Source organism: Stegodyphus dumicola, chromosome 10, assembly GCF_044657685.1.
Source record: "Stegodyphus dumicola isolate Sdum_Otavi_A_Nest chromosome 10, ASM4465768v1".
Lineage (NCBI taxonomy): Eukaryota > Metazoa > Arthropoda > Arachnida > Araneae > Eresidae > Stegodyphus > Stegodyphus dumicola.
This window is the reverse complement of record NC_140777.1, coordinates 153518250-153546082: the sequence shown is the minus strand read 5'-3', so window position 1 is coordinate 153546082 and position 27833 is coordinate 153518250. Positions and strand designations below refer to the sequence as shown.

Below are 27833 nucleotides of genomic sequence, written 5' to 3'. Positions count from 1 at the left end.
GTCTGTGAAATATTTTAAAATTTTACAATGAATAAAAGGGCAACCAATACAGAATTTGATTACACTCAAAGAGAGATAAAATCATTAACAACTATTATATACTTCACTAATGCCCAACATATGTTTTGCTGGTATGGCAAGCGTCTCTGCATATTTGAATTATCTGACTTGGACATACTGTAAAATTGGCTGATGTCACATACGAATGAAAACGTTTATTATCACTTCTTTCAACAACATCTGGTTCTCAACCACAGAGACCATGATCGAGACCATTTTACGAAAATATTTAAACCAAAATTAGCCACCAAAGTAGATAGGATGCTTAAGACGAGGCGAAGAAGCATTAACCCTATGACTGCTTAATTTGTAGACCGAAATCGCTTCCAATTTTTTTAATCTATATATAGTGAATTGAAAAATACACTTTTTCTTTCTAGAAAATATTTTTTTATATAAATTTTTATCATGAGAAACTAAGTTGCCAGAAAAACAAATTTCAAATTTTATCACCAAAAAAAATTTTTTTTAATATATTTCAGTCGAATTACAGTTAATTTCTATTTATTGCATAATATAAAAAAGTAAAATGTATAAAATTTAAGAAAATACAAAGCGCTGAGGGAAAAATACATTAGAAATGCAGTTTAGCATGATAGAGTTCAAAACAGGGTTCAAGGCAAAGTCCAACTTCACAATTTTTGCACCAAATTCAATCAATCTAATTAATAATCAATCTAATTATTAATCTAATTAATAATTCAATAATTTAATTAAATAGTCAAAATAATCTCTGAACGTTTTCTAGCAGCCATTTCTGTAAGAAAAAAGCGGCAAAAAGTGAAGTTTGAGCGCTAATACCACGTGCCTTCAAATGCCGCAATTCAGTGGGCAACTAACGATATCTTTTGGCCAAAACGTAAACTAAACGCCTAATACTGTATATAATTTATTTCAATGGTTAAACGAGATAAAAACTGGATCCGCTCCTCAATAAAGGAAGAAAAACATATGCCCCCGGAAATCGCGGGATGAGCAAATTTTGCTATATTTGAGTTACCCGTGTAAATCGCAGGATGATCAGCCAGAGGGTTAATGCCATAGCCTTCCTATTCTTAACTTTAATCCCGTGTGATTTTTCTTTAAGAGAACTTGCCGAGGATATTGTCTTAGTGTCTCCACTTCCAGGTAATCTACAGAATTTTCTCAAATTGTATCATTAGAAGTGTGACTGTGATCGAGGGTGATACACTGGCACGTGTTTATGACGGAACGATTTATAGCAAACATGTTTTACTGTATCAGCACAGATGTGAATGCATTGGTCATTTGTGAAATATGTAAAATAAACTTGCTAAAGATGGTTCTGCTTAAATATGATAAATTTTGGTATTAGTTGCGGTGTTTATTTGTTATGAATTTTTAAATATTACAACGAATTATCTATAACACCCTGTTTTACATATAGTTATTTATGACAACTCGATTATTGAACTTAATTTTTCTTTATATTACTTTCTGATAATACATCTATTCAGGCAGCCGTTTGGTTTCTACATCGAACGAGAATTTATTGCAGCAGACATGGAAAAGCTTTACTTTTAAGTTAGATATCCTGCCGGTTTCTTATATTACGGGAATAAATGTAAGAAAGTCAGTCAATGTTTAAGTCTTTGTCTCAACATATTATTTATGATTATCTACAAAGGGTTTTCCACATTTTTTGAATGATTTCAGGGCCATTTAATTCATATTTTCTTGCTTTGTATTGAAAGGCTTTGTTTCACCTTTGAAAGGCACCGGGATATAGAAATTAGATTTCTATTGCAAATATTGGACATAAACCTTTCTCTTGATGGTACATTGTGTTGATATTAACACTTTTCTCCACTCTTCTTATTTTTTATTTCTCTTTGTAAGCGAATCCTGCGACAATCATAAATCCCTTATTGAAACCTTCTTTCAGTTGATGGAACTAGGTTTATATATTTGTTTCCCTCCATTTGCAATATAGAGAGCATTTTTTATTGCAGTAATTCAGGAAAATTCATGTTTCACCAAAGATCACAATGTATTTCCATTCTCCTGCTAAATATTTTTCGTGCAAGATTCTACAAATTGTTCTTCGTTGAGCCACATGTCTCGGCGAAAGTTGGCAAACATAACATTTTTTAGTTATTTTAAATCGTAAACTTTGGTTTATTATTTTACTTATTGTTGCCACATATGTATTTAAAAACATTAAAACTGATTTCTACACCATCGGGTCTCCTGCTGTTACCAACGATTTAGCTTTAGGAACGTTAGAAACACTAGTACCTGTTTCGGGTATTCTAGGAAAAATACATACCTTTTTCGGGTATTCGTTTGGAGTCTTCTTTTCCATATAGAAGTAAAGACAGTTTTTCGCTTTCCGATTAACAAAGTTGCTTATTTTGCATTAGAAATTTTAATATCATGCATTTCACAAAACTGTGAATTATTGAATAGGAATATTTCTCTTCGAAAAACTTAAAAGCACATTCTTCAATTCACAGCTTGTTTATACGCGACAGTTAGAAAGAAGAATAAATTTAAAAGCAATAGACGATATGTGTCCTTTCAAATAATAAGCTGTTCCAGAAATTTTTATTCCAAAGCATTTGCTTTTTTTTAATTCTTTATAGAAATCGTTCTAGAAACGTGTAACATTCTTGATAGATATATGTAATAAATGAAGCGTAAACATTTGGAGAGTTGGTATAAAATCCTAAATTTTAGGCGCTAATATTACTGCTTCTTGTCATACTAACATCAGTGAGAATAGCGCATGTATATAAAGCCACAGATCTTCGTTTTCTCAAACTTTTCCCAATTTTGTTCTCAGGGATTTCAAAATGAAAGCCTGAATGGCATGTAATAAATAATTTTTTAAGTTTATCTTCTAGAAACATGAAACTTCAAGTCACCTGTCAACATCAACAGAATCACCACTGTTGTCAGTGTTATCTGTGTTTTATCGTTATCTGTGTGTAAAATAATTTTATGTGCTATGTAAAATTTCAAACAAAAATTTCATGCTTTATAACACAAGCTACATGAGACACCTGATATATTTTAATTCTAAATTGCTTAGAGTTTGGCTACTGCCTAATAACGTAAAAATAATACTATACAAATATTGCAGTTTCAGTTATAATAAATAACGTTCATGGCCTTAAGCCGATCGATACAGAATTTTATACATCTATATATGCATACAGGGTGTACCGTAAATGTTGCGACAAACTTATAGGGAAGGTAGGGCACATAATAAGGATTAAGAATTGCATCGGAACCTGTACCCGAAAATGTCAGGTGTAAGTGGTAGTAGAGGTAGAAGATGGCGAAAGAAGCAAGAGTGATTAATTTGAAACATTTATTAGATATGAATACAAATGGTGTACGACAGCTTGAATGGTTCAACAGATGCTCGAAGTTTGCTCCATCAGACGCCAAACATGCCTGACACCAACGGACCATTTGAATGCCGCGAATTATTTGATCTTTCTGGAGGAGGTTCTTCCCGATTTGCTTGATAATGTTCCACCAAATGTGAGGCGTAACATGTGATTCCAACATGATGGGGCCCCTGCTTATTTTAGACTGGATGTTCGTAGACATTTGAACAGATCATTCCCGCATCGGTGGCTTGAGCGTGGTGAACCAGTTCCCTAGCACCCACGCTCACTGGATTTGTCGAAACTTGATTTCTTTTTGTGGGAAGCCATCAAAAGTGTCGTGTATCACGATCACGTTGTGTCTGAAATGGATCTCGTGGCAAGACTCGCCTGCGCAGCTGCAATAATCAAAAAAACTTCCATTGTGTTTGAACATGTTCGGCAATAAATGGTCCGTCGGTGTCAGGCATGTATGGCGTCTGATGGTGCAAACTTCAAGCACGTGTTGTAACATTCAAGCTGTCGTACACCATTTGTATTCATATCTAATAAATGTTTCAAATTAATCACTCTTGCTTCTTTTGCCATCTTACACCTGACGTTTTCGTGTACAGGTTCCTATACAATTCTTAATCTTTATTATATGCCCTACCTCGCCTAGAAGTTTGTCGCAACAGTTACGGTAAACTCTGGATATATATATATTTATATAAGAAATTTAGAGAATAATCCACAAAGACAAGAAAGAAGTCAAATTCAAAACCAGGAAAATTCCCCATAAATATGTAAAAAATCAACCAATAGTCACCAAACCAGAAGAATTACATGTATGAAAAATACAAAACTTAGAAAAACAAAAAATACAAAAAGAAATTTTATACTATATATATATATATATATATATAATGCAAAATAAATTAAAATAAATTAAAACAATACGTTTAAAATCCATCCCCTATTAATTCGAAATAGACCATTTGCAAAACCTGGAAGCACCGTGGCAGTGGCAAATATAAAGGAAGTTAAAAACATTGTTTCCTAAAAAAATCATGCACAACTTTTTATATAATTTAAATTTTGTATAATTAAAACATAATATGAAAAATTACAATGAACTAGGCAACAAATCTCATATTTTCAAGAGAAAATAGTTAGCAGTCCAACCTCCAAAGCAATGAATGAAAAACTGTTGCCAAAACCACATTTCTAAAAGAATGAAACTACCATTAGAAAGAAATAACCAATCAAAACTGTGCTTTGTGTATGACATAATTCAAAATATACAAACTTTTCTGCCATTAGTTAATAGAGAGAGGGGGGGAAAGAATTTCTTTCTGCTGCGCCTCGCGGGGACACATGCGCGTGAGAAGAAGATTGCGATGTGTGTTTGCGTGTCCTAAAATCAAAAGAAAAAAGCAGCATTTTATCTCATATTTTCAACAGTCAGCAGTCCAGTGTACAAGGTACTGAATGACAAAAGGCATTAAATGAAAAATCTGACTCGAATTTTGAAAAAATCGCTTCGAGGTGCACTGGCTCTTGTCTAGATGCACCTATATACCAAATTTCGTAGCCCTAGGTTTATTAGCTTACACGCAGTACGAACGAAAGGCGCACAGACAGACTCTTTCTTTTATTATATGTTGAGATGTTTACCTACTTCAAATAATAAAGGGCATTCTTTTATAAAATTTGATCACGAAGCTCATGTTGAATGCACTTTATCCAACTACTCGCTCGTTGAATATGGCAACAATTCGAGTCACACGCTGAACTGCTGGATTTTTTTCATAAGCGTTTAATAGTTTATTTCCCAGATTCTTGAAAACGCTGCACATTAACCTTTTGATTGTCATCAGGCAGCTCAACTCGCATTTCAGTTACGCACAGCAGGAGACACAAACGAACACAAGTGACAGGTGGCTTTCAAAGACTGACACAACAAACGATAGATCTCCGACCCAGGTCCATATTCTAGAGGACACATACAGAGTTAAGTTATCTATAGTCCGTGGGACCTCATCCTCGTGGGCCCAACCCCCGCAGTCCCCGCCCGGCTTTTACAAAGGATTGGGCAGAACGAAAGGTTGCTATGTTGAAATTCTGTGACCTTGCCTCCGGGCACCACTCCATCGGCAAAACTTACATTGTTGTGGGTGCTCTGTCCCCTTTGTCAGTCCCCGCCCCGAGAACTGAATGGGGTCAAACCCCCCAGGACTCGGCTGACGATCTCCAACCCAGTTCCACCCCAGCCGAAGGAACAGACACGAGAGTACCAGTACGGCCCCTGCCAAGCCTGAACCAACCTGAGTATAATACTCTTCTAGTCCTGTGAAACCAAATTATATACCCCCGTGGTTGAGACTGCCTAGGTACAGATCCTAACCAGTACTTCCCACGCGTTCGTCTGAGTCAACCCCCGGGAAGGGGACTTTCAAAGACTAATCGGGTATAGTCCGGGAGACAGATAGATATCGCGCGTATTTAGTAAGAAAGAATTTCTTAATTTCGCAAACCGTCGAAGAGTCGCCGGTCTTCTCGAAGCCTTTAAAATAATTTATCTCATTATAAACTCGTAGTAAATTAATTTATTTGCTTCTTAGAATACATTCGTAGCTGTCTCTGTCACAATCCACTATTCTCGATCCCCTCCTTCTTTCTCATGTTTAATTCCCACTCGTCCTTTTTTACCCCATCAAACCAAGTATCAGGTTTTTGCTACTTCATGCGACAGTAGTAAGTGGTCTGTGAAGCCTAAGAGATATAAAAAAAAGTTGGGAAAACCTGAAATACCGTCGATTCAAAATTCCTCTCGAAAGAGTGGATACCTTTGGATTCGCCCCTCTGGATATTCTCCACCAAATTAAGGCCGAAGCTGAGCTCTTACTATTATCAGTAAGGTGCACTCAACCTCTGCTAAAGACAGATGCAACCCCTTTCGACTTGGCCACGATGCATAGTAGCAAAGAAGGATGGGGACTAACTGAATATAGAATACTCGTACAGAAGTCTGACTACCTTCTGACCTATATTAGTCATAATACCAACTACAATAGAAAAGCTTGTTTCGTTTTCATGTGTAATCTTAGAACACAAAAACTGCTAATATTGAAAATTAGTGTGCAGTAATATCCTTTGTAAATGAGCAGATCAAAAATAATTTTTAAATCATTAATTCAAAATAGCTTGAACGAAATTTTATACAGAAATATTCTTCCAAATAGTCAATACAGATAACTGAAGAAATATCCAAGAAGTTAAGTGTAAGCACCTACTTCCAACTGGGAAGCATATTTTCTAACAGTCGATGTAAGAAGAAAATGCATCTAATTTGGCCACACACAAATTGTGCATAGGGTCACCACTTTGGCAAAACTGTCTTAAAATGCATTATACGTATACATATGATACGTACAATATATGCATACACATTGATAATTATTGACATATGCTATATTCTGTATACGTAAACGGTGTGTTCTCATTATATGCATTACGTTTTAGCTCACCAAATTCAGTCAATCACTAGTATATACTAGCTACTAACGAAGCCTTACGCCATTTGATATCCAAACCCGAGTATCGTGAAATTCGCTAGTAGCCAAATACCTCGGTATTAATTATATGCAGATCTCAGCTTTGCCTTACAATGCAGGCTTAGATCAATTATTCTCCGGGAAGATACTGAATACGCCATTATAACCAGAAATCGTTGTGAATGAAATAACTTGGTTTCAGATGCATGTGGAACATCTGGAAACATCTAAATCAAGATTAATTCAATTATTAAAGCGTTGTTATAAAGTATTCAGTACCTAAGATTTCAGTTATTTTAGGTATTAACACAACTGTTCCAAATTAAAATATTTATGTAAAGTTAAATTTCTTGCTGCATATAATCTTAAATTCCGTACTGCACAAAACGTTTAACTTTAATGAAAGCTTGCTTTACATGCGGATTTTAAATTTTACTTGAACTTTCTGTTAAAATATAATAAGTATGGTTCATTGCTAAATACTCATATTTTGGCAGATTGAAATAATAACCAGCAATTCAGTTGTTTATTAAAGAAAAAAGAAAAAAAAGCTAATGTTTTGAACTGAATATAATTTTAAACCGTAATGATTGAATCTAATCAAATAATTAGAACTACATGTGTGACTTGTTGGCTAAAATTTCATAAGCAGGGTAAGTTGGCGCCAAACTATTTTGGCCTTCAAAATTTGGCGAATTTTTTAGACGCACTAAATGAAAGCACTAAAATGTGATTTTTAAACGTAAACAGAATAGTAACTTTTAAGTTTTGCTGTAGTGAAACGCCGTTATTTTATGTAAACAGAATAGTAAAATGAGATGATAAAATACTAGATGAGTAAAACAAAGTCCAACAGCTTTGCAAGTAAAAGCATAGTCCTATATATATGTAATTCATCATAAAATAGTAGAATGAACAATTCTTGTAAATAATTATTGAGTAAATAAATATATACACTTATCAGATCAGAGCACTGCGAAGTCAGTTTTAAACGTAAACAGAATAGCAAATTATGCGTATTCAGCATCATAAACTAACTAAAATTGGCCACACTAAATTCGCGCTCTTATACAGTTACCGAAAAAAAGTCCTAGGTTTGCCACAAGAAAACATACAACCGGAAACCACAACCAAATTAATATCGCGCCAAAAAAAAACTCTCGCCAAGCTTGGCGCTCACCCCGATTATGGAATTTTAACCGACTTGTTTATAAATATGCCTAGTATTTAACATTTCATTTTATATTTCTGTCACTTTTAAGTCTTTTTTTTTTTTTTTTTTTTTTTTTTTACGATACCAGAAATTAAAATTATCTTCTTTGGTTCTACGTTTTTTGAATACGCTCCTGATTTGTAAATGTGATTAGTTCTACACCTATAATTAGTTAGATGAACTCGTTGAAAATTCCATTAATATACAGAAATTTGATTAAAATTCAAACCATTCATTTTCGTGGAAATTCTTATTTAAACTTTGATGCAAAACTGACTTTTTTTTAATATGTTCCTTTCATAAAGCAACTTTCATGATTTTTCCGATTTCATTACTTCACAACGCTTGTTAGTTTTCAAACTAAATTATTTTTCTTGTTTTTAACTATTTTTTTTTTTTTTTTTAAATTTTATTTTCTTATGATCCCCAAAAAATTTTTAACGAAATCTCGATAATCGTTTGGGGATTTTAAGTAATTATATAAAATAAAATATTAACATTTTTACGCTCTTCAAATTTTACATTTTTATTTATTTTTCTTCGTCCAACAATTCCTTCAAAAAATTTAAAAAAGAGCTTCGATTTAAGTTATAAAGGAAAGAATAAATATGCTAAAGTAATTTTCTTTATTATCTGATATAAAGTGTCAGTTTTACTTCCATATAGGAAATAACGGAAATATTGTAATCGCGAAAAATTTTGGGTATCATGTTTCAACGAAAATATCCATTTTGAACGAGATTTTTGAGTCACATCTGTACGTACGGATACAATATTATTATTATAATCATTTATGTATACTCTAAGGCACTACACGGGAGGGATGCCTTCGTGGAGGACTTTCTAGGGGAAAACTAGCTCGTATTAACACGTTACACAGGGGAAAAACACGAAAATGCCCATGCAGCCAGCCCGTTCGAGGAATTTGAACCTGTACGGACAGAATAAAGGACACTTTTTCCCAAAATGGATTGCAAAAGGATTTACGGATTGTAAAATACATACGTATGTATTTGGGACTGCTATAACATGTAATTGTGCACTTCCGTTTTTGATTTCAATCGCCAGCATCAAAAGTATATATATATGTATATATATGTATACATTTACTCTTATACCCTGCTCTGTGGGCTCAATTTTTTTATTCTTATATGTTGGTAAATTGTAAATTTTTTGGTTTAAAAGTGATTGAATTATATTGCTTTTATGTTTCGGTTAAGGTTTCTATGCCTTTAGTTAATTTACATGCAATAGCTGTAGAATTATCGGCAATTTAAAAGTTATTTAAGGGGTATTAAACCTAACGAAGCCCCATTAGTTTACATTTAAAATTCTTAGTAGAACAGTGAACTAAGTAAGTTTTTGTATCAACTTTAGTGTCCTTTTGCCGAGTTGAAAGTAAACTTTCAGTTTTGTGCACCGAAAAATTTGTCTTTCTGCCCGCTAGACGAATTGCTTGTTTTTAAGTAGAAACTAGTTTTAATTGTAAAACAATTTTTAATTTATTTTTAACTGTATTTGGAGTTTTATGTTTTTCTGTGACTTACAACTTTTAATGAGCATGTTTGCCTTGCTGTGAAGTAGGAATTGAACTGATTGAGTATCTATACTGAATATATCTCTATTGAAATTGGAGGAAATAATTTTAAATGAAATGTAGCAAATAATGTATATAATTTAATAGGCCGTGCAAGGAAGTGATGAGGGGTCCACATCAGAGTTTTTATTTATATAACATTGTTAATTCTGTTTAAACGTTGGTCCGTCGCAAAAGTTAGGTTAGGTTAATTAATTGCGGCAAAGCTTCGAGGGCTATCTGCCTAAGGGGAGGGATGCCTTCGTAGAGGACTTTCTAAGGGAAACTGGCTCGTATACATGTAACACATGGGGAAAACTACGAAAACACCCATGCAGCCGACCCGTTCACGGAATACGAACCTCGGACCGAACTACCAGTTTTCATCGACTTTACCCCTCAGCCGCTGGTGGGTCCGGTCCGTCGCAAAGCAATCTTTGCAATACAAATTATCCTCACATGATTTCCCATAGTAAATTACTTACCAGTATAAAGTGTAGAATTTTTTGCGTAAAATGGGTATTATTCTGAGTACGAGCTTTTTAAAATATTTAAAATGTTATTCAGAAATAAAATAGAATAAAAATGCCCGGAAAATGTTGTTAAATCTTTTGCTCCTCAGCATAGTGAATACATTTAATTTAAAGCTTAAAATACGTGTAAAATTTTCATAAACAATTTTTAAACGCTTTTAATTTGACGTTTTCTAAATGCTAATGTATTTTCAAGGTAAATTTTAAACGTCACGATATAAAAGTTTTTTATATTTTAATAATGAGTTTGTAAACAACCTAAAGATTTTTTCTTCAAGCTTAATAGCTATTGCTATAAGTCACAGTTATTTTTAGCATTCATGCTTCTAAAATAAATATTTTTTTGCATATTCTCATAAAATTTTTGTTTTAGTTATAAAAACAAGCACATCTTAGAATATTTGAATAATGAGCATTTACTATAACAGTTTGGGTAATTCCCAAAAAATTAAAAACTTTTGCTAAATTCTATTTTTATCGAAATGTTTCACTCAAAAATTCACGAACAGAAACTCGAGACATGTTTTACTTCATAAAATGTAATAAGCTTATAATAATCTATCTATACCCCAGACATTATTTATTTTAAGAAACAAATACCGTACTTGACGGCATATAAGACGCACTTTTTTTTTTCTAAATTTGGTCTCAAAAAAGTTACCTGCGTCTTATACGTGAAGGACACAAGTTAACTTTCAATACTGAATGCTATTTTTAGCCCGAATAAAGGTCTAAACACGCATAACTTTTTCTCTCTCTGCCATAATTATTTTGCGCATGCGTGAAATATCTGTCGCCGAAAAGAGCCAAAGCTCGAAGCTGATGTCGAAGTTCGAACAGGTTCGACGGTCACATTACGTCTATGGAGCCTTTACTTCTTTACATAGACTTTCTTTGACTCAGCCGACACACATGTCGGTATCGGTGCTACCCTGTATAAACGTATCGGTATCGGTGCTTAAAACTATTTGTTTAAAAAAAAATACCCTAGAAAATATGACTACAGGAAACAAGAGATTACAAATCAATATAAACTAGGAGTGTAAAACTACGCCAAAGTGCATGGAAACAGAGCAGCAGCAAGGCATTTCGGTCCACCACCTACCGAAAAAACTATACGTACTTGGCGACTGCAGGAAGATTAACTGAAAGCTGCTAAAAAACAAAAACATAACCTTCGATGCCCACCTCCATCTTGTCCTGAACTTGGAAATGCCTAAAAAATGTGGGCGATAGATAAGAGGAAATCTGGGATAAGTATTTCAACCAAAATGATAATCAATGAGGCCAAAGGATTTGCAGAAAATCATGGGAATCAGAACTTTTCAGGGTCTGAGGGCAGGTGCTACTGGTTCATGAAAAGGCAAGGCTTATCAATGCGCACAAAAACAACTATTGCACAGAAAATGTCAGCAGATTATGAAGAAAAAATACTAGCATTTCATAGGTTTGTTATAAATGAACGCAAAAAAACTTCTTTTGAGATCGGTCAAATAGGAAATATGGATGAAATTCCACTCACATTTGATGTACCATTCGACAAGACTGTGAGTATTAAAGGGTCTAAATCAATAACCATAAAAACCACAGGTCATGAAAAAACCCGATATACGGTAGTTCTAACATGTTGTGCTGATGGCACAAAACTACCGCCGTTTTTCATTTTCAAAAGAAAAACTCATCCGAAAGAAAAACTTCCAACGGGTGTAATTGTTCATGTTCATCCGAAAGGCTGGATGTATGAAGCTGGAATGAAACTGTGGTTACAGAACGTATGGGCGAGGCGACCTAGTGGACTCTTAAGAACACCCTCTCTTTTGGTTTTGGATCAGTTTAGCGCCCATAGAACTGAAACCATAAAGAATAAAGCGAGAGAATTAAAAACCCAGATAGCTGTCATTCCTGGTGGACTGACTAGCCAGTTGCAAGCCTTTAGATGTATCGGTGAATAAGCCATTTAATGAAAAAGTGCGAGAACGATGGAACAAGTGGATAGGAGAGCCACATCACTCCCTCACACCCTCAGGTAGAATGAAGCGGCCCTCTTATTTCTTACACTTATATTATAAGTGTGCGAGTGAGTAAAAGGGTCTTGGGAGGACGTAAAGGCTGAAGTAATTGTTAAGTCCTTTAAGAAGTGCGGAATCAGTAATACTCTTGACGGAACAGAAAACGACGGATTATTCGAAGAAGGTGATACTAGCGATGACGGAAACAGTAGTGATGACGATATTCTCGTTTACGATGATGATGATAGTGAAAAAGATTTTTATGGTTTTGAAAGTGATTAAAGTCTAATTTTATGATAGGCAACGTTTTCCTTAAATCTGTTTTTTTTTTTTTTTTTTTTTTTTTTTTTTTTTTTTTTTTTGTTGTTGTTGTTGTTGTTTCTGTTTTATTTTGTATTATGTTTGATTGCTTGCCGTTCATTCGTTTATTCATTATTAAAATTTACATATGTTCAAAATAGCTTGCTGTTTGTTAATTTTGCTTAATAAAAATATGTTTGGTAATTGCATTCAATGATTGTTTATTTGGCTTTTACGAAACGTGAGAACTAAAAGAAACCACATTTAAAGTTATTGTGGTACCGCGCGACAGCGCTGTCGCGCAGACTATTGAAACTTTTTTTCCTGGTGTGTGGCATTTTAAATAAGGGTGCATCTTATATGCCGTCAAGTACGGTATATAATTAGAAAAATACACGAAAGGTCGATGCAAAGTAATATTCTTCATTAAAATGTTACTTAAATCCTGTTCAAGATAAAAAAAAGAAATTATTTTTACACCCAAATTATTTTACTTTTATGCTAATTAAAACGTTTAACTATATTTTCCAAAGAAATTATATTCTAGTGCAAGTTATTTTTAATATGTGCATTAAACGAGATTATAGATATTTCTGTACCCAAATCTGTTTTGAACAAAGTCTAATAAAACCCCTTAATTATAACAATTAGTGCATTATTGGTGCATAAATTACGGCAATTAATTAGAATACACAATTAAGATTATGATTACATATGATGTTTATAACACTAGTGAAGCTCGTTTAGTCGCTTAAAAAATGGCGAATGTTTTCAGCTTAAGGTGAAGGCCTTTGCATCAATAACTACAAAATTTTAAATATGGGAACCGATAAGTTAATTCATTCATCGGGCATGAGTGAGAATTATAATCCACATCAAAGAAAAGAAATAATTTTCTAACTAAATATCAGATCGTATTTTATAATTTATGAGATGTAGTATTCATTTTCTACGTTTAGAAGTAGCTTGGAATTCGGTTTAATATGTATTTAATGCAATTTGACAAATGAAACTAAATTTATCGTTATATTAAATAGTTTATTCTACTTTTACAGCATCTAGATCAGTAGTGTTAATGTTTGGTAGGAAATTTCGCTGACAGTAAGTTTCATCTCCCCAAACAAGTTTAATTCTGAAACTTTATATACATACGAAACTATAAATTCTGCTAATTGCCACACATCTTTTGACATAAATTTGTTAAATATCCTCAACTCAAAACGCGTCTAAAGCAACAACTTTCACGAAACCGAGGCTAAATACAAAACTACCATACAAAAGCAACGAAATGGAAATGAAACTTTTCCGAGTATCGACCGCTTCCATCAAAATCTCAGAGTCCGCATTCATGTTTTGATCGGCATTCAGCAAAGCGACTCGACGAAGCGCTGTACAAGTTTCCTGTTATGCAAATTCTCGATTCCTGTATTATATCATTATTCTTGCTGGCGGGCAACGGCGCCTGCACAGAGTGGCAGTGAGTTCGATTTGAAAGGAGTGGCAAGTTTTCCGCTGGTTCGCTCTGCCAAGAGAGAGAAATTTCTCCGCTTGTGTGAAATGCTAGGCTTATTAATCTGTTTCGGATTACACAAAGGTGACAAGCGAAAGAATCTACACGGTTCATAAAGTTATCGCAAAGCGTATTCTTTTTCCCCCTACTTTAATGAAAAAAATGTGATTTATATTTTATTTTCAAACACGTAGTTGTAGCATTAACTGACATATGTTTTTAGTAGTCGCAAAAGAGTTATTTCAATGAAATTTTCAAATGAATTTATTTTCTTTATCCAATCAACCATATATATATATTGTATATAATTAATAGTACAATATACAAAATAAAAAGTTCAAAACCTAAACCCAGTTAAACGCTGTAAATCTGCAATAATGAAGTAGCAAACAAAAAATCAAATTCAACTTGAAAAACACCATTGCGAAAAAAAAAAAGAAAATCCTAAATTCTTCTTTTAGGATGTAAACGTATTATATTAATTAAATAGATTAGATAAATTCTTTATGTTGTAAAGATATATAAATTCTCTCTTTTTTACCTTTAATTTAAAAATTTTTGCAAAAGTTAACTATTGCATTTCCAAACTGGACTTTCGTTATAATTTGTATATATATAATTTATTTACTAACGTAATATTGATTATATTATCTCCTAATATAAAGTTAGTAGAATGTGATTGAATGAAGTAACCCAGAAATAGGAAATTTAATCTCGAAAATAATGTTTTTAAAGGAACTTGAATTTGAATCATGAGAATGGAAACTTTTAATATGAAAATTAATAAACCAAGTAATTATTGTCATTGATTGGAAATTGGTTCAATTTTCAAGGGGAACAATCCCCGTTCAGTTAACAATAATTAATAGGTAATGAAGTACCAAACAAATAATATTTCTTTGCTACTTCATTACTTTTACTCAAGTAAGAAATATGACGCCAAACTGGTAATTTTAGTTAATGCCAAACCTGTAAGTTGAGTTTTAATCCAGTTAGTGAGATTATAGTGAGATGAATTAAAGTGAAGTACTATAAAGAATTCATTTTGAATGCAGCAGTTCCGTTATGTTAATGGATTTTTTTTAGAAATCTCGAGATATTATAGCCTAATTGAGTAGGAGTAAATAAATTTCTCTGCTGGATAAAGTAGTTGTAAAATTTTTTTATCGTTTACTTGAGTAAAGTGTTCCGCGACACCTTCGCTTTCATGCATGTTAATTCAAAGCTATGTTTTTATAAAAATAATAAACATAATTTAATATATATGTATATATCAAACAAAACATGTAAAGCAAAATACTAATTTTAATTTGCAATAATTCCTTAACTATGCATTTTAATTTCATTTTAGTCTGGCTATTTCCTCTTTCTGTCTAAAAAACTGAAACTACTTATAATAAATCGCTCCAAACTACGTCACTTCTAATTTAATACATATCATATGATTCTTATGAAACGCTAATGACGCTCTTACATAAACATTCATCCAATAAAACGTTTACAGAGTTATCAGTTAGCCAATCAAAATACATCGAAACTAAGTAATTTTTAACTAAGATTTCATTTTGAACATACCGCATTCCCGTTCTGTTTTGCTGCCCTGCAATCATCTTACCTCTTACCTCTATTTCTTTTCCATCATATTGTTACAAGAGGTAGAATAATGATCAAGGCAAACGAACGAGGACAGATTTCGCCCATTATATTTTCTTCTCATATTCCACTGTACTTCTCAAGAATTAAAATTCTTTAATTGGTTATAATTGCAAGCATCTGTATCTTCTATTCTAAGTTATTAATATACATATATATATATATGTGTGTGTGTGTGTGCATGTGTGTGTAATATATACGTATATATATGTGTGTATGTGTGTGTAAAATGTTAAAATAGTTATCTTTCAAAAAATAAATTAATAAGAGCTCTTTAACTCCCGTCCTCATTCTAAAAATGACAAAGCAATAATTTTTCTAACTCAACACCCTGCAGTTCTGGAAAAGATTCTTTATCTAATCTCTAATGCACACTTATCCATGAAATCTGAACCCAACAACCATGCCCTAATCTATCATGTGCTCTGAAATGTAATCCGGTATAAAAGGTAATTGCGTCGCTACTACCTCTCTCTTTTCTTTACTTCTGCCTGCTGCTGCCGCTAGCCACGCAATTCGTTCATTGTCTAAAAAGATGTAAGCTGTATAAAACTGTGGGGTGCATAGCGTACTCACAGTGATGATGTGCATTATCAAAGAATAAAATTATCTGTGGAATTTACCGCTATATGTGTTTCCGAGTGTCATCTTTCGAATTTAGTAAGTTTGCCTGAACATATATGTGATACATTATAAAATTATACAAATGAAACAGGAAAGTTACTTTTTTCAACAGTAGAAACCAAATGTGAAAATTATAAATAAATTATTGTTTGTTTGGCAAATGAAAATTGACTTCTCAAGAGGAAATAATTTTACTTTATCGGATGTACCATAATTAGCGGCTATCGTGTTTCGTCACAACGAGTCTTTAAATACAAACCTAGTTAATTATTTGCTATACACAAAAACAGAAAAATTAAGATAATTTAAAGTTTATATATAGTGATGACTGATTTCCCCGACTCGATAATGGGACATATTTACAAGAATAGTGTATAAAATGGAGAATAATTAAAACCAAGAAAAAGGCAGAGAAAAGCAAATAAAAATATGTATGCAAAAACTTATGCTCAAAAGAAATTAGACATTAAACTAATGTGAAAAGTTAAAAAAATATAATATGCTACTAAATACAAATGACGGCCTGAAAAATATTATGTATTTAAACTTACTGTTCAACTTCTTAACGAGCCGTTTGTGAAATACTCTCAGAGCGCAAAAGAACCGATAACAGTGATGCCCAGGTTTACAAGAAAAAATTTTTGTACGAAAGAGTAAAACTGTACATGTGATTAGTTGGTGTGAGAAAATTTATATGAATAATTATATACATATATATATAAGTTATATATTCAAAACTCAGAAGCAATGACCAGAAAATTGGAGGCGAAGGCAGATTAAATCTTCAGTTTTATTTTCAGCAACATGTTGCGGCTACACACAAGTCGGCATATTAAATGTGACTGTTCCAAAAGTCTTACATTTTTTATATATTTGCAGCAAAAACGAAGAAGCAGACATACTGCAGTCCAGCCAGGGCAAAGCGTAGATACTTGATACTTAGGGGGGGGAGCGTCCATCCATTTTGAAGAAGAAGCATTCGAGCCAGATTAAATTCCTTTTATTTATTTAAATTCTCATTTTGTGGCCACAATTCACTTGGCACTCTACTCGTGCCTATTAAAGAACATTTACAAATTGTGATATTATTGCCATAGAAGCGAATATAGCAGCACACACATGATTGGAGAAAGGTGTCTGGCCAGGAGGAAAGCACAAGCAAAAGTGACTCATCAGTTCATAGAAAAAAAAAGAGGGAGTGAAAAGTTTCAGTTTTTAGTTTTGGTTTACAATTTGGTGATTGCTCAAGAGGCATCTGCATTAAGGATTACGTAAGATCGCATAATTAACTTGACTGACGCAGTTTAGACTTACAGCGCTATTTTTAGGACAGAGCGATGAAGTTTCCAAATGAAATAAAAAATAAAATAGGTTATAGTGAATTAAATTTAGAAGTTTGCTTTCATATTTTTTATCTTATATATATATTCAAAATTCAGCTTAGAAAACTGACCACTCTGTAATGATATAATTGAGAAATAAAATAAAAAATAAAACCAACAGATGCGGTGAAAGCTAATGATTGATGAATAAATGATTTTCAAAAGAGTTTTGACGCAAGCTCTGACACAGAATTAACACTCAATATCTGCAAACGTTTTGCGAAGCGGATGAGGTACAAACTTTAATGTAAAGATATCACCGAGATAAAGCAATGGCAGACTACGGTAGAGTATTTTCAACGCAGAAACAATAACAGAAAACTCAATTTAGAAACATTTTAAATTGTGACGTTCAGATTTAAACCTTGTCCAGCATATGTGATGATAAATTAAATATAAATTTTGAAAACAAGATATCTCTTAAGTCACGAACTGAAATTAGTAATGCAAGATTCTTAAAGAAAGATTTCTTTGTAAGCTAGAATGCTAAAGAACTGTGTAGCGACTACTGCTGAGTTCTTGTAAGCAACAAGTCCAAAGAAGTGTTAAAATACCCTTTATTCCAACTCAAAATGAACTAACAGTTGTTCCCTCACAGGTGTACAGTAAGTCTCGACTTGGGCTTCAACTCAAAATAGGAAATCTAAAATTAATCCAAAGCTAAATAAAATTAATCAGCCGAAGCTTCACAAAATCAACTAACGAAACTTATTAAAAAAATCACTGGCGTATACTAGCAGGCACGTATAAGTACGGCCGTAGAATATTAAGCTTAGACTAATAGCAAAAAACGAGGCTGGAAGGCGGTACACGCTCTCCTACTGAAATGATCCAGACTTCAGCTTAAATACTCGTTTTCTACCTAATTTGAGTAAATCGTAATTCTAAAAATTCATTCTGGTAGGTGTGTGTGTGTATTTAATTATGGCAAAGCGTACTAGGGCTATCTGCCTAATGGGAGGGATGCCTTCGTGGAGGACGTTCTAATGGAAACTGGCTCGTATACACGTTACACATGGGGAAAACCACAAAAACGCCCATGCAGCCAGCCCGTTCGCGGGATTCGAACCTCGGACCGAACTACCAGTGTTCAGCGTCTTTACCGCTCGGCCGCTGGTGGGCTCATTCTGGTAGGAAAACGTAGATGCGAAATTAGAATGCATAGGAAAGGCTTGTTCCAAACAAAAAAGCTAGCAACAATCCAACAAAAATAAACAAAATTAATTTTTAACTTGATATAATAATAATTATTTTGTGACTTTTTTGACATGGTTTTTTCCATCCCAAAGAAAAGGTTAATTTTATATTCAATATATATCGTTTTAAATAAAATATTTAGTATAGGAAGAACATTACGCAAATGTATATTTCAAAGGAAACCATATCTTACAACTCCATTTTAATGCACTAAAAATTTTTACATTATTTTCGGAAATTAGAAATGTCCAATAGTTTTAGTGAGACATTGTTTATATGCATAACTAAATAATTAGATTTGTATCCTCTCATGAAATTGAATTCAACAATGCGTATATATATATATGGGAGAGTATATAGAGAGGGTATATTTATCCATATGGGATGTGAACTTAGAGAGTACTTGTTTCAATATTTTAACGAGGCTTTAAAAAAGTTTATATATCACAAGTCCTTTATATGGCGTACAAAACAAAGCATGAAACAATTTTTTTCAATATTATGCCAAGAGTTTTTCTTATCAAACATTTAAATTAAGTTGTGTACTCGATTTCTATTGGATGCAGTTATTTATTTGTTTTATAATTTAATAACTCTTCATTCTAACCACTTAAGAATGCTTTATTTATATTCCTTTTTTCAAAGAAAAAAAAACTTGTAAAGTATTTCTTTAAAAGAAAGAAAGCCTTTAGAAAACCACATTTATCTTTAATTCACGGTTTAAAAAAAACTTCAAAGAGGGTTTTACAAAAATACGTTTGTTTATGCGATATTAATCGATCTCATGAACGATATCAGTCTCATTTCATAAGGGGTTTTACAACAAGCTCCTACTTCGACATGAAAGAATATTTTGGCAAATTTTTAATGAGTTTATTGAAGATATGAGTGGATGGCATTTCGAAAATAGGCTTTTAAATAGCTTTACATTTTTAAGAATGTAATGTCTTTTAAGGTCTTTTGTTATTTTCAAAAATTAATTTGTTAGACTTCTTCCTTCCTTGGATTTGTATAGCTTCGTTTAATGAGAGTTTAAATTATTTCTTCCTTTCAAATACCTATGCTTATACATATGTTGAAAGACCCTTTTTTATTTCCAATGACTAGGCAAAAATTTACAAATAATTAAAATCTTATAAACAGAGGTTACAAACAGTAGAACTAAGAACAAAAAGACCGAAGGCATTGCCTAAAGAGCGTTCTTGTCTCCCAATATCTAGACTCTTCTGTAAGACCACGAAGAGCCCCACATCAGAGCAAGTGGTCCCTGTCCATTTCTTCTCCAGAATCACAAATTGGGCAAATAGAAAATTTTTGAAATATATATGCAGTGCAAGTGGGCGGCAAAGCAATCATGTTGCGGCTTTCCGTGTCTGAAGACTTCTTAAAATATTAATGTAAATAATTTAATCCTCCAATGAGAAATGGCTGTATTGGGGTGTTGTAGTAAGCTGGCAAGGAAGTCCGCTTGCTCATTGCCCCAAATGCCACAATGGCCAGGCATCCACTGGAGAATGATTTGTTTCCCCTTAAAGTAAGAGTTCTCAGAAATTCTTGACATTGCAAAATTTCAGGTGTTAATGGGTGTTCAACGGAGCTAATTCATTAAACACCCATATCACACAAAGAAACATGCTTGCTATATTCGAAGGAATAGGAGTATACATAAGACATTTCATATGTGAAAATAAATACAATTATGGTTAATCAAAAGACAACCAGACTTAAAAGCAAGTCTTCGCCGTGCGGCTGTAATAAGTTGTTATTAACATCAGTTTGATCAGTCGCATTACCAAAAATCATGGGAAGTCTTAAATATAAAGATGTCAGCAAATTCCCATTTTTGCAGTTGTGTTTTAACGTCTGTGGTATTCATAATAATTAAATCTTATAGTGATTCATCCGCTAATACAGTCTGGTGCAAACATATTGCTTGGCACGAATGTTAACCGTCCTTGTTTGAAACCATACTGTCCTCAATTAGTTCACATCCCCTGATTTAAAATCTTCTTGCAAGTCGATGCGATAACTTACTTTGAAGGTTTGTAAACTGCCTGGAATTTTCACTAGAAAGAGGCTTCGCGTCTATCACCCAGAAGTAAAACCTTCTTAAAACAAACGCGTGTAAAATAACTACTATTTTTGAAAATATATACTATTGATCATCATTGTTAATCATGTTTTCTCCGCAACCAAACCGAACACAACTATCTGGAACTATTATTTTGTTACTAGTAAGGTTTAAATTTGTAAGATTTCCTTGATTGTGTTGGTAATTTACCTGTTCTAATCGAAACGATAATGAAATGATGCAAAACGTTTTAAATTTCAAGTTATTATTATCAATTATGATATTTCACTGGATTTTAAGGATAAATTTATTTAAATAAGCAAACGTAATTCGAAAATATATTGAAGTAAATCATTTGCATTTCATCACATATATCTGAATGCTGTACCTTATTGATGGACAGAACAAAAGGCATCGCAATTCAGATGTTACACCTAATTACTAAAAACGAAGTTACTCGCAAAGAATAATAGAAGACTTTAATTCATATCCTTCGAATCGAAAACGTATCTGTACGAAAACTTGAACTAAAAAGGTGAAACATTATTTTATATATGCAACGAAAATTTCAAAACGTATATACGGAGTACCACTAATAAACAGTAGGATGTATGAAAAGCGATAATGCGTATTTATCCTATAGCTGGCATCACTATATCTCAAAGTGCCCATTTCCATAGAATGCAGTGTTACACGCTACAGGAGTTTGTTGCTGTCTTTTCAAAGCTTAATGAACAATTATATTTAAAAATATGTATTAATTTCATTAAAATGTTTCGTAATTAATATGCGTAAATATATATAATTATTATTAATATATAAAAACCTTTTGCTTTGTAAAGGTGGAAAATGGATTTTTCCATTTGGTAACAGTATTTTCTATAACTATACTGAATGTAAATTCAAAAACCAAATACCTAAAACTTCTCCTAAATTTATTTGTATTTTTGTTATTAAAGGAATATTTATTGAACTATTTTGAATTTGCACACTCTTACTTTTAAAAATTTGTTTCTCTCAAGAACTTGACGTTTGCTGAAAGCTTTTAAGAGCATGACTTCACATACAACATTTAATGCCCTTTTTCTCGAAATTTTGGACTTAGCTGGGTATTGTTCGACTCTTGAATTCTTAGCAAACAGACCTATCCCTTTTCAGAAGGTCGATGAAAGTTTCAAAATATGTAAAATTTCTCGCAGTTATCTAACTTGCATACTTTTCAGATACTAGAGTTATTCAATTTAACTTGATGATCTAAAAGAGATGCAATATTATGTGAGAAGTACATCTGTTAATAGCTTTCTGAAGGCAAGTATAATATATGAATTTTACAAATATAGAAGTAATAATGCATGGAGTATAGTCACTTAAATGTCGAGGATCTGCGGCGGTGTCCATTCTGATAGTGTCCTGTGCAACGCAGGAATTAATGCAGCTGAAAGCTTTCGATAGTTAGTCTGGTAGGAATTCAAGATGAATTGAACCAGATATTACGAAGAGCCTAATCATATGGTCTGCTTGGGAACAGATATGTTCATAGTCCTTTCACATATCTGATTAGTTCATCCCTGCATATCTTGATTCACATGAATCTGGATGCATTAGCAGCGTAGCATTGTTACCTCATTGTTTCAGATATCATCCTGTTGACGACAAGAGCATCAAAGTGCATAGATATGTCCTCATCTGTCGATGCATTATACCGAACTCCCAAGCCACAATTGACTGTGGGCAGTAATAGTTATCTGTGGTAGAGCTACTTTCTGCTTATATTGTTAATTATAGGATAGGAAAGTAGAACTAGGAACTCGTTAGCTACCATTGCCAAGACCATCAAAAAATCATTTCACCAAGCTGTTGTACTGTGGCTTCATGCTATCAAAGTAGTTTGACTTTGTATGTAATTTTTATTCTGCCTGCACGAGAATAATAAACGTAATTGAAATCGTATATACAGGCACTGCACAGCATTGGATATAATATGCCGTGTAATTCAATGCTAGAACCTTCATCTCTCTCTTCTGTTACACCCAAAAGCTATACGCTATATTTAACCAAAACTTATGTAAGATATTCTGCAGCCTCCTTTTTTTTTTATTTTTTCTTTTTTATCCTCAAAGATGTATTCCAGTCGAATAATGCATGGTATCTTATATCTAAAACCACACTCCGGGCAGTTCCTTCATTTGCGCATCTGGCTGCGGACCTGAAAGTATAAGGCGCGATAAGTTAATAAATATGGAAGAGATGCTAATACATTACCCCAGAACATAAATTTCAAAATTTATAAGGATATCTTAATGTGGCATACAAAATCTATGCCATATACTGACAGCCCGTTACCATAGTGTTTTCTATAACATTAGGATTTCATAAAATACTGTTTATAAACATATTGCTCTAAACTTGGGAACAAATTAATAACTGCTAATAAAACCAAAGAAATGTTCTACGGATGTTTAATAAAATGTACAAACGCACGGAATAAGTTATATCATAAACAGAGAAATAAGGTTAATATACTCAGCAATAATATTAGTATTTATATTATAAGGTATTTCTCCAGCCTTTTTGGCATGCCTTCGTAGTGTGGTGGTCTGCACCCAGGGCGCATATTCCAGAGGTCCGTGGTTCGACTGCTGGCGAAGGCATTGCTAATTTTTCATCTTTCCTGCTTCCAAAAAATACCTAATGTTGTAGAGACATTAGGTATTTTTTTAGAAGCAAGTAAGATCAAAAATGAGAAATCGCCTTCCCCAGGAATCGAACCGCGGACCTCTGGAATACCGGCCCAGTGTACAGGAGCACTTCACCACGAAGGCACGCTAGGAAGGCGGGAGAAATACCAGAAATACCTTAAAATGTCTCTACAATATTTTTCATTATGAACATGTGTTTTAGATAGCAAACAATCGTCGTGAGCTGACATGTAGTATTTATAATGATAGCCCACTCCTACGGTAACACTACTGATCATGTCTTGTTTCAGTGATCTTTATTTTTGCAGAAGTCTGGTCTGCAACATGTGTTTCTAACCTGTCGCATGCACACATTGTTAGACCGAGATTTGGTGACTTTGCATGCTTCTACATCGGAACAATTCTATTATTTTGCAGGATCTGTCAAATGAGAATTCAGTATATGGACGCGCATCATTATATGTACTTTTATTACAGAATCTGAAAGTACGAAATCTGTGACCGTCACAGATTTCAGCAACAAACAGCAACTACTAATCCTCAAACAGAAACTACTAATTCATTAGGGGAAGTTCTTGTAACCTTTCACTGTTATTCTTTCCAGTATTACCATATCATGTGCTCCATATTATTAATGAGATAAAAAATACATTAAAATTTACACATTAGTAATACAATATAAAACTCTTGCGGTTAATTATAGAAACATAATACTCATATAAAATCTTCTCTTTGAAATTATTTTACAGAATATGTATTATATGGCAGCTGGTCTCAAGTTCTTTCTATCATAAAACTCATCGAGATCACATTCAGGGGAATAAATCGCGCTATTCATTAGCATGGACTATCATCTTTGCTTTAATTCCATTGGCTGTGTTCCTGGTTGAGTTGTAATGTCCAATGCAATCAGGTTTCTTTGCACAGAGTGACACTAATGTCTAATCTTTTTGCATTTAATCCACCCTCGTGAAATCTAGGAGATATACACTTTTGAGATACAGTAGAACCTTGGACAGAATGAATTTTCCAAAAGAAAAATGCTTTCGATGACTCGATTTCGAATCGAAGACTCAATTCGAGATTCACATCTCGATGTTTCGAGATGCGAACGTGTGAGCCGGTAAAAAATGATACTGCAGTAGAGAAAATACCGTCAGAACAAGAGGGAGGAAGTATAGATGTTCCTAGTTATTTGATTTACACAGACAGTTTTGTTATGAATTTCAGAGTTACACAGATTTTTTGACGAATTCCATATTTCTATTTGTTACTTAGCTTTATGGGAGTGATTTGCGAGCATTTTCGTTATGAAAATTCTGATAGTAGACTATTTCAAAAAATAGTGCTTCCGACATGACTCCTACGTGTATTGTAAAATTTTACTTCATTTTAATTACTTTTGCATATGTTTTGATTTCCTTACCAAAGAATGTAATGCACAGTATTTTCACAATAGCTGGTTTAGCCAAAATACCCTCTGTACCCAACATCGTGTTTTCTTTTTCCTGCTGAGATTCTTTCGGCCTATCCAATATGCACTCATCCATATTCACGCAATATCTTTTATGCATTGGATTCTTCTTTGCTACCACTTTATCTTTCACTTGCCTTTATCCTGATTATTTTCGTAGATGGAATAAAGACGGTATTTTGTTAGAACAATTTTATATTAACTAGGATTATAAATTAGATACAATGTTCTTTCCTGCATTTACGTTAGTATCAAGATAACTTCATAAAGAGTGATATTACGCATAAATTGATACTATTTTTGGGATATTAATATCATCGCAGAAACGTTATGTGAAGATTTTAACAGCATTCGGTATTATTATTATCTCTTTAATTAACTTAAAATTTCAGTGTCATTTCAAACAGAAATAGAAGCATATATTTACTTGTTCACAGAAGTTTCCATATTTATTTACTCGGTGAATTTTAATGATATGCATCTAAAGTATGATAAATAAATTATGTTTAGAACCCAAACAGTGCCACATATCTCAGATCATCAACACCATAATCGGATCGTTGCTGTTGCCAAATAATAGATGAAAATTAAATAACTAAGATTGGTTGCACGATAATACTAGGGTCTAAAATATCGAGAATAAACCTATCGAGAACAAAAAGAAATGTGACATAGGTAAATTTATCCATTAGAAAAAGTCTGCTCGCGCAAAATGAAGGGAAGATGATGACGCAGGCTCTTTCCTCCTTCCATGACTGAAATTGGCACTAAAGTGACACCGATTTTCAAGCATCTCAGACATTCAAGCTGTTGTTACCAAGGAACGTAACACAGTCTCGAAAGAGGACTTTTTCAAAAGTATCCAGAACTTGTATGAACGTTGTCAGGAGTGTATTGTAGACGGCGAGAACTACTTTGAAGGACAGTGATGTATTTATATGTAAATATGTAATACAATTATTATTACGACATCAGTCACCTTAGGTTTTGGTCTCACCTGGTATATATCATACAGTAAAGGTTAAAATATTATTTAAATTCTCAAAAAAGCAGGGTAAGTTTTAAAATAGGGTGCCCTTGATATTTTTTGTGATTTTTTAAGACGCCAAGAAGGCTCCGATAATCAGTGGTTCCAGGATATCCGTCACCGAAAAATACACGAAAATGTATGTTAGAAAAATAACAATATTCACCTCACGTTTTTTTGTCCTGTTGTGTTCTTGACTACGTTTCATCGTCATCCTCGGATGACTGCTGGACAAACAAAATTTAATTCATACAGTCCCAAAATTGATCCTTCTTCTCCTGATCCCGATATTAATGATGCCACATAAACTCCGAAACTGAGGAATAAAAAAATGTCATCCGACGACTGCCGAAAATCCCGCTTACGAAATTCACGCTTACTGTGGCTCCACATTCCCTCAAAGAAAGGTGTCGCAAGAAAGGTGACTGGTATGAGCGCCAGTCACCTTTCTTGCGACAAACCCACTCATGTAATCGATTAATCCTTACCCTGTACCAGACGCATTTGTTTCGTACAGATTTCACATTCAGATCGAAAACCTAATTAAACCCACATTCATGCACTAATCAGTTATAGCTTTCTTACGCGTTCGCTCTAGATCATGAAAAAAATGAGTATTTATTTTGCCAGACATACTTCTTCGTGGAAGTGACGGGACAACGATTAATTAAAACCAGCTAGCAAACTAAAACCAAAGGTAATTAATGGCAGTTAAAATTACAATAATTCAATATACGTGATACGTAGCCCTTGATCATTAAACTAAGAAGTTCCAATCAGATTAAACTTAAGAAAAACATTGGGACGTAACAATAAAATGCCTGCAATAACGTTGGGGAAACTGAGACGATTGTGGGTTACCAGAGAACCGGTAGCATCGTAGGTATTTGGCACCAAATCAAAGGGCAGCCTTTTCTACTCTAAACTAAACTAAAAACTAAAAACTAAAAACGGTAGTGTATTTGAACCTTAGTATGATATTGAAAATTTCTTTGTCAATGTTTTTATTGCATTGAATAGATAATAAGTGTATTTTATGAATATACTTTCATATATTCTTTCAATGTATTTACTTCTCATACAGAACCTCGTGATGTCCGTTCTGCCAATGCTACGGGATCCACTGTTCAAGTATGCTGGACACGACCTGAGTATGGACAAGTTCTCGGGTACATCATAAAATATCGGGAGGTCGAAAATCCTCACGGAGCGCCTTCTTTCTTAAACATCACTTCCGATGCCACTTCCAAATGTTCAACTCTTGTGGAACTCAAGCCATGGACTGATTATGAATTCCGAATTTACGGGTGGAACCGTTTCGAAACCGGCCAAGGAAGCACTGTAGGCCGTTTTGGGACTAGACCTGACTGTAAGTAAACACTGATCTTTCATATTATTGAAAATATGAATTAACCATCTGATTGCGATGTTTCCTCCAATTTTAGCAAAGACAAGGTATATCATCTAATGTGGTGGAGCAACGTTTTATTGTTGCAAATGTAAAAAAAAAACTTGGAAATTTATATTAATATAAACAAAATCATTATTTTATTTATATTAACATATCAAAATAATTGATTTGTATATATTTCTGTTCAATCATATCTTGT

The 27833-nt window shown here is 33.4% G+C and overlaps 1 protein-coding gene across 1 annotated transcript in view; it reads left to right on the top strand.

Annotated features, from left to right (window-relative positions):
• Nucleotides 1–27833, top strand: part of LOC118190198 (uncharacterized) — a 206935-nt gene that overhangs the window by 74642 nt on the left and 104460 nt on the right. Inside the window, exon 3 of the mRNA XM_035360876.2 lies at nucleotides 27308–27592. Coding sequence (XP_035216767.1) covers nucleotides 27308–27592 — 285 coding nt within the window. The remainder of the gene's footprint in view (nucleotides 1–27307; nucleotides 27593–27833) is intronic.